The 12,120-nt window shown below is 38.8% G+C and overlaps 1 protein-coding gene across 2 annotated transcripts in view; it reads left to right on the top strand.

The window, feature by feature from the left end:
• mbtd1 (mbt domain containing 1) overlaps window positions 1-9,686 on the top strand; it is a 36,466-nt gene extending 26,780 nt beyond the window's left edge. For both annotated transcript variants that reach the window (XM_026177598.2, XM_080305240.1), the window contains exons 16-17: window positions 7,619-7,774; window positions 8,170-9,686. In XM_026177598.2, the coding sequence (XP_026033383.1) occupies window positions 7,619-7,774; window positions 8,170-8,288 (275 nt within the window). In that variant the 3' untranslated portion in view covers window positions 8,289-9,686. The remainder of the gene's footprint in view (window positions 1-7,618; window positions 7,775-8,169) is intronic.
• The last annotated feature ends 2,434 nt before the right edge of the window (window positions 9,687-12,120 follow it).

The raw sequence follows: 12,120 nt of genomic DNA, 5'->3' as shown, positions 1-12,120 counted from the left end.
GCCATGTATCGTGAGATTTTGAGCCAAAACCTCCTTCCATCAGTGAGAACTTTGAAGATGAAACGAGGCTGGGTCTTCCAACATGACAATGATCCAAAACACACCGCCCGGGCAACAAAGGAGTGGCTCCGTAAGAAGCATTTGAAAGTCCTGGAGTGGCCTAGCCAGTCTCCAGACCTCAACCCCATAGAAAATCTGTGGCGGGAGTTGAAAGTCCGTGTTGCTCGGCGACAGCCCCAAAACATCACTGCTCTCGAGAAGATCTGCATGGAGGAATGGGCCAAAATACCAGCTACTGTGTGTGCAAACCTGGTAAAGACCTATAGTAAACGTTTGACCTCTGTTATTGCCAACAAAGGTTATTTTACATGTTAGTATTGAGTTGTATTTTTGTTATTGACCAAATACTTATTTTCCAAGTGCAAAGACAAGTGGAAGCAGACGCAAAACAACAAGCACGCATGCTACAAACTTTACCCGAGTCATTTAGACAGCCGTTAGCACAGGATTCTCCTTATGGGGACCTGATATGTTTAATATGCTGCTGAGAGTATACTCCAGAAGAAGCGTATAGTATAGCTTTTATTTTGGAAAGAGACATTTCTCTGTAATAAACTCTCTTTTCCAAAGATGAGTGACGTCCCCGGGCTAGCGATTTTTTTTTTTTTTTTTCCAGTCGGGTTACCAAAATCTATCTCTTCCCTGCCCGTCGGGCTATCGCAGGAAGGAAAAATATATGTCAATGCTTTTGCATTCTTTCGGAAATGTAGCTGGGTAATTATGTCATTGGCATCGGTGAGCTACTGTCAATATGTGACATATTGAAATTGAGTTTGAATTTGCGCTTGTTTTTTGCTTTCACTTTGCAATGACAGCACCGAACTGTGTATAGAGAGCGACAGCACTGATTGGTGAGTGATGATAATTTGCGCACCAATTCCTCTGACATCGTCTTATCAATCGTTAGCTTACTATGCAAACACGACAAGTGAAATCTCCCGCAGCTTAAACATGTGAGAGGTTGATCATGCAGAGAATCGCTGAGCTTATGTGAGTACGTGTGTAAAAGCAGCAGGATATATATATTTTAGTTCTGCTGAGCCAAATAAGACAGGTCAGGGTGAAGAAGTGACAGCCAAAGAAAAGCTTACCACAAAACGGAAAAGTAATGACAAATCAGACTATAAGGCAAAAAGAAAGTGCAGCTTTATGGTTTCATGGACAAAAGAATTTGTGTGGCTGCAATATGACGAGCTAAATAACCAGGGCTGCACATAAGTGGTCCGCAGGTGCACATTCGCTGTCAAAATAAAAAACGCACACAAGATAAGAAGTTGCAACATGTGTTTGCATACATAAGATTTTCAGGAGGAGGACAGACATTTGTTTAGAACTCTTAAAGATATCGAAGAAGCTCCTTTAAGCAATTACTGTGATATTCCTCCACCTCCAAAGAAATGTCAGGAGTCCAAACCACAAAAGAAGCACGTATTCTCAGAAAAGTAGTTGCAGGAGGTGAGCTGGCTTCAAACAAATGATGAACGCACAGAGATGTGGTGCGGAATGTGCCGTGAAAATTTAATAAATGACAAAATCAAAAAGGCATGAACATTTTTTTTTTTTTTGTGTATCGAAAACATATCGAACTGTGACACCAAAGTAGCGAACCAAACCGTGAATTTTGTGTATCGGTGCAACGATACACAAAATTCACGGTTTGGTTCGGTCACGGTTCGATATTTTTTTCGATACATGCCTTTTTAATTTGTCATTTATCAAAATTAGAAATATATATATATTTTAACTCAAAAGTACAGTTTTTAAATTTAATGTTGCTGAAACAAAAAAGTAATTAAAAAAAAAAAAAAAAAAAAATATATATATATATATATATCTCTGATTGAGGAATCACTCATCTTTGGAAAAGAGAGTTTATTACAGAGAAATGTCTCTTTCCAAAATAAAAGCTATACTATCCGCTTCTTCTGGGCTATATTCTCAGCAGCATATTAAACATAACAGGTCCCCATAAGGAGAATCCTGTGCTAACGGCTGTCTAAATGACTCTGGTAAAGTTTGTAGCATGCGTGCTTGTTGTTTTGCGTCTGCTTCCACTTGTCTTTGCACTTGGATGATGTCGACGTAAATGTGCAGTCATATTCGTTGTGTTCCCACTAGTGCTGTCAGCGTTAATCTGAAATGACGTTAATGCCACAACACGGCAAATCTCCTTTAACGAGCTACCGCGGATCGCCCCGTGTGTGGGGCTGGACGGCCAACACCATAACGAGCAAACTACGCTAACGCACTAGTTCCCACCCATGTAATTGAGCATTGCGTGGCACATCCGACACTGTTTCACTTTTGTCCATGACGCGCTTACCTTCAGGGTCATACGTCACATGAAAACCAAAATCCAAACGCCAGATCTGAATGAGGGTTGGGGAGGTTCAATTTGCCATGTTGCAACGGGAGCTTAGCTTCTGTCTCGCTAGCTTGCCCTGCGCTCAGTGAATCTGCACTCGACTGCTCCGCCTAGGCTGCACTGTCGAGCGCAGATCCACTGAGCGCTCAACACAGACAGCATCGTCAGAAGGAAAGTTGATAAAATAAATTAAAAATGTTGTATTGTTCGATACATATGCGTACCGAACCGAAAGCACTGTACCGAACAGTTCAATATCGATACGAATATCGTTGCACCCCTAATATATATGTCTATACCATGTGTTTTGGGGGGGGTGTGTGTGTGTGTGTGTGTGTGTGTGTGTGTGTGTGTGTGTGTGTGTGTGTGTTTTGTTTTTATGGACATGAAGTCTGCCAATAAAGATTGAATTTGATGATGCTGCCTAAGGGAAGCATGTATAATGTAAACAGAATTGGTCCTAGCACTGAACCCTGTGGGACTCCATGATTAACCTCATTGTGTGAAGAGGACTCTCCATTTACATGCACAAATTGGAGTCTATTACATAGATATGATTCAAATCTAAAGCATGATGTAATCACTGTAATCACAGGATATTATGGTCGACAGTATCAAACATGCTTCACTGAGGTCAAGCAGTGTTTGACAACTACTCTACTCAACTTGAATTTTTGAGATGAAAGGAAGGTTGGAGATTGGCCTATAATTAGGTAAGACAGGTGGGTCAAGAGATGGCTTTTTAAGTAACTGTTTAACTACAGCCAGTTTGAAGGCCTGTGGTACATAGCAAGGAATGGGTTCTAAAAGTCACATGGATGGTTCGGAAGTAATTACTGAAGTTAACTTAGAAGAGTCAATGGGAGAAAAAGACTTTAAATAAATATCAATGGTACTAAAAGCATCTGTAGAAAATGTTATGCCTGTGAGACAGTAATGAGTAATTTTTTCTCCAATGATTAAAATTTTATTTATGAAGAAATTCATGAAATCGTTACTTAACGTTAATGGAATGGTTGGCTCAACAGAGCTCTGACTTTTTGTTACCCTGGCTACAGAGCTGAAGAGAAACCTGGGGTTGTTCTTATTTTCTTCAATCAGTGATAAATAGTTGATTGGCTAAATGATCTTCTAGATTTGTGACACGCTATTTCCTCTCCAGCTTACGAGTTATCTGCTTTAGGCTACGTGTTTGAGAATTATACCATGGAGTCAGGTACTTCGGATTTGAGACTCTCTTTTTCACAAGAGCTACAGTATCCACAGTCATAATTATTAAAATTATTAAAAAGATAATCGACCTGTGTTAAGTAGAGCAGGGCGATATGACCAAAAATATCTATCACGATATAAATTTTAAAATTTGCGATAACGATATAACTGACGATATAATTGACACTAGACAAAATACTTTACAACTCCACAACTTTAGTGCAAAAAAACCCATTAATGTATTTTCACTTAAACAAGCAGCTGTTTTTTTTATGTGCATTGAAGTCATATAAAAAATTTACAGTGCAAATTCCTTGCTGACATTTTAACCAAAAGGTATTTCCAGTGGAAATTGGCCGACATATCCTCAGCATAACCATGTATAATATCCACAACTTAAAAAGAGGTTACACACACACACACACACACAATATGGTAATATTATGTTGAAGCACAGTACATATCATACATATCACTCCGCGAGGCTCCTGCCTAATATAGCCGTAATGCTCCCAATCCATCAAGCGGTGCGGGTTCGTAGCTTAGCAAAGTCGTACTAAAACATTTGACAGATTTTCGAGCGCCGTGTACATAAAATCGTTTCGAGGTCAGTAAACACAACCAGAATTCATGCATAAGGCACACGGGATTATAAGGGGCACTGTCGATTTTCAGAAAAAAAAAAATATCAAAGGATTGATTTTAAGTGTGCCGTATTTTCCAAACAACACGGTAATAACGATGGCCCGCTAGCATGCTCTACCAAAAATAGTGCTTTGTTGTGTATCTGACGGACGAAAGCCAAACCAGTTCCACACCACTGAAGTTGCAGCATTTTTACAAACCAATTCTGGTTCATCCGTTTCATTTAACGATCCGTGTTCGCTCTTCTCATTCTGCGTCGCCGCCATGTGCGTATGTAAACCTAGGCACTGCGCATGCGCGTTTTACCCATATTCTATCGCGATATTTCATTTTCCTATCGTTGCCCAAAATTACACCGGTATTACCGTGAACGGTATGATATAGCCCAGCCCTAGTGTTAAGTAGTGTTTAGGTAGCTGCTCTGCTCTGTGTTGGTACAGGGCATTGAAAACGATAACAGCGGATGAATTATATTCTTAAACTTAGTTACAGCACTTTCAGAAAGGCATCTATTGTGATGAAATCTACTCCCTACTGCTGTGTAATCAATTATTGTAAGTTTAAATGTTATCAGGAAATGATCAAACTAGAGACGGATTTCAGGAAACACTGTTAAATGTTCAGTTTCTATGCCGTATGTTAAAACAAGATCTAGAGAGTGATTAAAGTGGTGGGTGGGTTCTTTTACATTTTTAGAGAAGCCAATTGAGTCTAATAACAGATTAAATGCCATGTTGAGGCTGTCATTTTTAGCATCTACATGGATGTTAAAAATCATCCACAATAATTATTTTATCTGAGCTCAGAACTAAATCAGATATAAAGTCTGAGAAATCAGACAGAAACTCTGTGTAAGGCTTAGGTAGACGATAGATGATAACAAGTAAGACTGTTTTTTGAGTTTTACAGCTGGGGTGGACAAGGCTGAGCATCAGTCTTTCAAATGAGTTAAAACTCTCAGTCTTGAAGATTGCTGCCACACCTCCCCCTCGGCCTGTGCCTCGAGGTTTCTGATCGTTACTATGACTCGGGGGGTGTTGATTCATTCAAACTAACATAATCATCCTGCTGTAACCAGGTTTCTGTAAGTCAAAGTAAATTGATTTATTGATAAATTACTAACTCATGTACTAACAGAGACTTGGAAGAGAGAGACCTAATATTTAATAATCCACATTTCACTGTTTTACTCTCCAGTGCTGTTTAGAATACTGTATTGTTCTTTCTTTGTTTTTTTATGTTTAAAAAATGTTGTTTAAATGTTGTTGTTATCTTTAAATGTTGTTTTGGCTGATTTGTTGTTTGGTTTTTTGTTTTTGTTTTTTGCCTGTTTGGGAGCTGACATAGCCTCTAAGGGGATGGGGTTTTGGGGGGATAACAGGAGGAGAGAAGCTGCAGAGAGGCGTGTAAGACTGTAACTCTGCTTCCTGGTCCCAGCTCCAGATAGTCACGTTTTGGTGGGTTAAATTTGGATGGAGCAGCTCTTATTTCTACAAATCTGGCAGGGAGGATGCCATCTCTCCTAACAAGACCAGGTTTCCACCTGAAAGTTTCCCAATTGTCTGTAAATCTTGATGTCTTGATATCTTTTTGGACAGCCAGCACTGGACATTATTTTGTCAAAGTTATACACCGATTCAATATTAATTTTACTGATCTCTGACTGACATAACCGGGTGTCATTACTACCGACGTGAATTATAATTTTACTGAATGTACGTTCACTCTTAGGCAGCAGTTTTAAATTTCCCTCAATGTCACCTGTTCTGGCCCCTAGAAGACCATTACTATGGTTGCTGATGTCTCTCGCTTCACATGTTTAAGAACAGAATCGCCACTTTCAAGATTTTGATCTCTGGTGGGTGTGTTGCAGAGTGGAGAAAAAGCAGTTTGACACATGAACAGGTTGGTGGTGTACCTGGGGCTTCTGTTTAAGACTGTGCTTCCTCATCACCGTCACCCAGCCATCCTGTTTTCCCCGCTGCTTGGGGAGAGCGAACTACACTACACTACCTTCGGCTGCACCAGCTACAGGGGCTGGGCTAGCTAAAGGTATTTCAAGGGTGCAAAACAGTCTCCAATTCAGTGATCCTGGCCTGGCAAATAGGCTATATTTATTTTAAGAATAATTATTACTAAAGGAGGTCAAGGAATAACTGAACATCTGACACAATGAGTGGGAAAGTGTAGGTGGGACAGGTGAAGAGGCCCTGCTGTTAAGTCGGCTGCGAGCTAAGCTGGGGAATCCCTAAAGACACAGTGAGTTTGCTTCGGATGAAGCATGTGACGATTACACTATGAAATAAGACGTTATCTATAAGTTTTTAATTAAATCGCTACACAAAAACACCATTATGTGTTGGACCAGGAAGCGATACTCTACTGCAGGAAGTGCGAACACCAAGTGACCCAAAGGAATTGAGATATTGTGTAAAATATTGTTCATAACTTTAAGCTTTAATACAGTCTCACCAGGTAAGTTCTCTAACTCCCCTCCCACACCCCAAAAATTGTCATGAATTAGTTAGAGAAGCACCTGCTTTTTTTCTTTCTTTTTTTTAATACAAGGCTTTGAACATGTTTATTTCTGCTGTAGATTTTACATTTTTATGGAAGTCTATGGGGATTGACTTCCTTTTGGAGTTTGCTTCAAGTAGTTGTTTGAGAAACTGCAGATTTTGGCAAATCAGCAATATCAGCACTGGATACTCTTCAAGTATGGCTTTGCCATACTTCATGGATGCTCAGATGGAACACGAAAAGTTATTATTTTAAATACTGACAGTTCCTGTAGCATTCATCTTGGTTTACCGTGGATTCATAATTATGTCATATGTCACAACCATGATAAATCATAGTCACAAGCAAATTATAATTATTGTTTCACTCCCACATAGTCTTTACAAGCCCTTGCATGTAGGGCACAGGGATGTTATCCTATGGGAAATTTGTCTGAGAGCAGAGTCACCTTAGTTATTGTTAATTCATAAACTTTAATTTCAGCTCCCGCTTCATGCAGTGTTAAATTTGTGCACCAGGACTTCTGTTGTGCAACTATGTAATACTATAATTTGCTTGTGATTATGTATTATATGGCTTGCCACATATGGCATAAATATAACATCATGCTAATTGTACATCTGCTTACTTGTGTCTAGCACTCAGAGTACAGCTTACCAGGGGCTTATTCAGATGGGCATATCAGTGTTAGCAGAAAGGAATGATCAGACAGCAGGTTTTATTTAACTTCATAGTGCTAAGTCATCTAAACGTAAAGTCATCCCATATTTGTAATGAGCCCCCTGGTAGCTTACCCGCATCTGGCTTGGTGTTTAGAGAGGAAGATTCCTGTTGGTCGACGGCCCTTCAGTCAGGCAGGCAGGAGGAGGAGCAGCTTCTCAGGGGACGAAGAGCAGAGTCCACCCCCTTACCCTGCCCAGGGGCCAGCTCGGCCCAGACCCCGCACCCATTTCCACCTAACCCACAAATCAGGTAATGGCACTCTTTTAAAAACAAAACCTGCACTGCACTGCAAGTATCCTGGGTTGTTTTCGTGTGTGTGTGTGTGTGTGTGTGTGTGTGTGTGTGTGTGTGGTGTATGAAGGACTGTCTATGAAGACAGTCCTGGTCACCAGGCTACACTGTGGGGCTGGAAGCTGCTGATTCAATCAACCTTTCTCTGTTCGTTATCAACATGAATATTTCATGTCAGTAAAGAGTAGAGTGGTGCTTTACAGTAGGGACTGGGTCATTTATTTTGATGCCTGTCAGGTGGTTTTAAAATTAACTTCCGAAGCAAAGGCTCCTTGCATTTTTGTTCAAAGTGCATGAACACAAGGGGCTCATCTTTGCTACTCTTCTCTTCTGCATTCTGTTCCTGCCTCTAGAGTCTCTCCTGCGAATGAAAGAGGAGACCGCTGAAGTGGATGAATTCACCTTCTCGCAGGGCACCTCAGACCAAGAGAGCAATGGCTCGGGCAGTTACTACATTAGACAGGAACCCTGATGTGACAAAATCGAGGAGGAGGAAACCACAAAAGGACATCTCTGGAAACACCAAACCAACAATCAGGAATGGGGAGAGTCAAACTCACCTGAGAGGATACTTGAAGAGTGATGCCACAGGCCACCTGTAATGTCAGCACATGAGGAATAACATTCCTCAACATCACTTAAAACAATTTTCTAACCTTGTAGGGGTGTGTCCACATAATCACTCAGAAAGTCCTGTCTAATCATAGAAAGCACCCAGAGTCAGGCCTGGGTCATAGATGTTTGGGCATTCTCTTTCTACGACCTGCAGCTTTTTCTCCCTTTCTTTGGCTATCTGAACCAGATGAGCTATTTGGATGATTTTATGTCTTGCAAGCCCATCCAGCCTCAGCCATAATGTGGGCCACATACAGAGACCTGGAGAAACTGTGACAACAATTTATTGAGCCAGGTCTTTAGGTTTTCTTGCGTTTGTTGTATGGGAAGGGGTGGGGGGTTGTTGGTGGTGGGGGTTTTTTGTTTATTTTTTTTTGTTTTTGTATGAAAATGTCAGAGTCAGCCGTTTAGCAGCTGCATGAGCAAAGTAAGGCTGTCAGAAAGATGAGCAGAGTTGTGTATATTTTTGCAGTATTGCCAGGTGGACTTTAATTTTAATAATAGTACTTGAATTTTTCCTTATTTCATTTTGTTTTGATTTTCAGGTTGATTTTTTTTATGTCCTTTTTTCATGTTTTGGTGGCTGTTTGAGTAACGTGTTGTTTTATAAAGTGACTATTCACTAGTAAGTGTAGGCCTATTCAGATAGAGCTACACAAAGAGTTCTTGCCATGCTGCTCAGCATTAATGATGGTCGTTCCCTCCTTTTGTTCTTTTTCCTTATAGTATTGAACAGAAGATTTCCACAGCTACATTTATTCCTCATTTAGTTATTACAGAACCAAAATCTGTTGCTCTTTTTTTTTCCAGACTCAACAAAATGATGACCAGTTTGACAGAGTCCATTACAAAAGTAGTTTTATAATAGATTCTTTTTCAATGTCCTACTAATCATATTATTATTATTATTATTATTATTATTATTATTATTATTAACCTTTCACTAACTTTGCAATGTTTTAAACTAAGAAGTCTTTTTGAGCCCATTTGAGAAGCCAAGTTCTTCATTGACCTTTTAGGGTATCTTATCACTTATTTTTTGTTAGTAGATTTTCTTTTTTTTAATCCACATTTACAGGGTTTTCCCACTTTCTGGTGCAGCTTTATACAAAAACACATCTTATGCAGCTGTTGCTTTTTTTTTTTTTTTCTTCTTTTTTCTTTTTTTTTTTATATTAACAAACAAAAACACTTTTTTCACATTCCACTGAGCTTGTATAGACAATATATAAAATATGGACATGGCTACCACGAACCATTGGTTTTCAATTTTTAACTGTCAACATTTAAGTTTTGACCCTTTTTGTTTTGTTTCTTGGAGCCAGAAATGAACATAATTGAACAACAGGTGGCTAAGTTACCAGCAAATGCTAGCTAGGTGGTTAGCAGCCACATACCGCCTAATTACTGCTAATAAAACACTCAGGTTTTCACTCACCAAGGGTGAAGCACAAACATCTTGAATGTTATTTTCCACCAGCAGGGCTGATAATTTGTCAGATAAATAGATGCCAAAAGGCATCAACAACACAAGTATAGTCCAGAAGTCTAGTTCAGTGACGCCAGTTAATGGAGGTGTGGCCTGTTGCCAGCCACACCACAGCTGCCTGTGGTAGTGTGTCTCACACCACAACTTGGCCATATACTGGGATATAAGCACATTTTTCTTTTAATGCTGTAAAGCTGAACATTGTATGTAGGGGTTATGACTTGCTTTTGGAGCTAAGCTTGAGTTTTTGGTCCTGCAGTACCTCTGTGAATGAGCAGTTGTTGAAGCAGTTATCACTGGGGTAGCTTCAGATTCTGTGTGCTGTACTGATAAAAAAAAAGGATTACTGAAGCTGTGGAAATGAAAATGGCTTTTTTTGTTTGTTTGGTTTTTTTTTTAAAAAAGAAAAAGAAAAAAAAAAGCTCCACATTTTGATGATATGAGAATATTTCAGAAGAAACAGGAAGTGTAAGTAAGCAGCAGGTCGCAAAGTTTAAATGAAAAATCGCACTGTTATGATAGGATATGATGACATGTCCCCACTGCCCGGCCATACAATATGCTTTGAGCTTTACTCTCTGATTGTAGCTGCTGTAAAAGATGAACTTCAGTCTTATCAGAGACTTGTCTTATCACTTGGTCCCTGGACATAATCATAATAATCTTGGTATTCTGTTAAAGGTTTATCAATATACATGTCATGTCCTTTTTCTTTTGATTTCAGTTGTAATTTTACCCAAATCTGCATCTGCAGTGTGCCACAATTATATTCAATCTATTATTTAATTTTTAAAAAATAATATGCAATACAGAAAATCTTGAAAGGAAAAAAAAATGTCCTTATTCTGAAGAAATGTAACGTATGACATAATGAAATGGGAATTATAGAATTCATTGAGTAGTAGTAGTAGTAGTATTAAATACATATGAATCACTTAAAAATATTAAATGTATACAAAAGTTTATTAGAAAATTACATTTTAAACGCCCCACCAACCCTAATCTGCTGGATAGAAAGTTAAGGAGGTTGATGGCAGAAATGTAAATTCACTTCATGGCTGTTGTTGGTTTATTCTTTAGTTAATGGAATATGATTAAATACTGTATGTGGCATACTTGAGACTACATACTCCATTTAGTTTCTGTCACTCAATATAGGTGGCTGGACTCCCATGTTAAGACAAAGTGGGAGAATCTACCTTGGTTACAGCAAACTTATAACCAAACAGGTCTTCAAGTAATATGCAATATGGGTTTGTGTGTGTGGGTGTGCGTACGAGTGATAAAGCCATGTATGCAAGCTAGTTTATGATTCATCTGAGCCACAGAATGACAGGTTGTTCTTGATAATTAAACAATGCACTGCTTTTCCTATCGTCTCTGAAGGCAGCATTCACATAGCATAGTGGCATAAAAACATATATTGTATGTAAATACATATATTTATACTCCACCACTGTGATGGAATCAAACAAAGAAATCATCTTTAGCCAGAAAATGGAAAAGACAACAGACCACCTTTGATTATTCTTAGAGCTCGATTTTTGCAACCGTTTATCTACTACCTCCTGATGCTAGCTATGTTTAGCTAAAGCGAGAGCATGAAATAGACTATTGCAGTGTGTTATGCAAATGGAAAAAAATCAACAACCTGAAAATAATCCACTTGAAGGCTAGACTTCAAACGTGGAATAATATTATTGCAACACATGAGGAAGTCTTCTATTTTGAATGTAATGCAATATTAATAGATCCAATCTTATTTTGCTATACTAAGTAAAATTTATAGCGCCTGCAAATTTCACGATCACTACACTGTTATCATTAGCATGTAAGAAAAATTAACAATAGGGTGTTGTATAACTGTGACTTTTATGGTCAAAGGGTTTAAAAAGAATGCTCACTTTATGGCCAAAGGATGCTTTTAAATGCAGAGAATCTGTAAACTTCTCAGTAAAGGTAAACTAACAAGTTTCAGATTCAAAGATTCAATTGAATGGTTCAATTCTCAGGAAGTTTTGATCCTTTGTAAAGGTTGTGTGAATCAGCAGGGTTTGAAAACCCCAAAGGCATTTTGATCTTGTAGATTTATTGTATGGAAGCAAACAAGGTTTTAAAACGACAAATTTTGAAGCAGGTCGTGATATTTGAACGCTGAAGCCTCCCCAGAATTGTGATTCTGATTTGTGATGGCATATTT

Source organism: Astatotilapia calliptera, chromosome 8 (assembly GCF_964374335.1).
Source record: "Astatotilapia calliptera chromosome 8, fAstCal68.1, whole genome shotgun sequence".
In the NCBI taxonomy this organism is placed as follows: domain Eukaryota; kingdom Metazoa; phylum Chordata; class Actinopteri; order Cichliformes; family Cichlidae; genus Astatotilapia; species Astatotilapia calliptera.
This window is presented reverse-complemented; position numbering and strand designations above follow the sequence as displayed.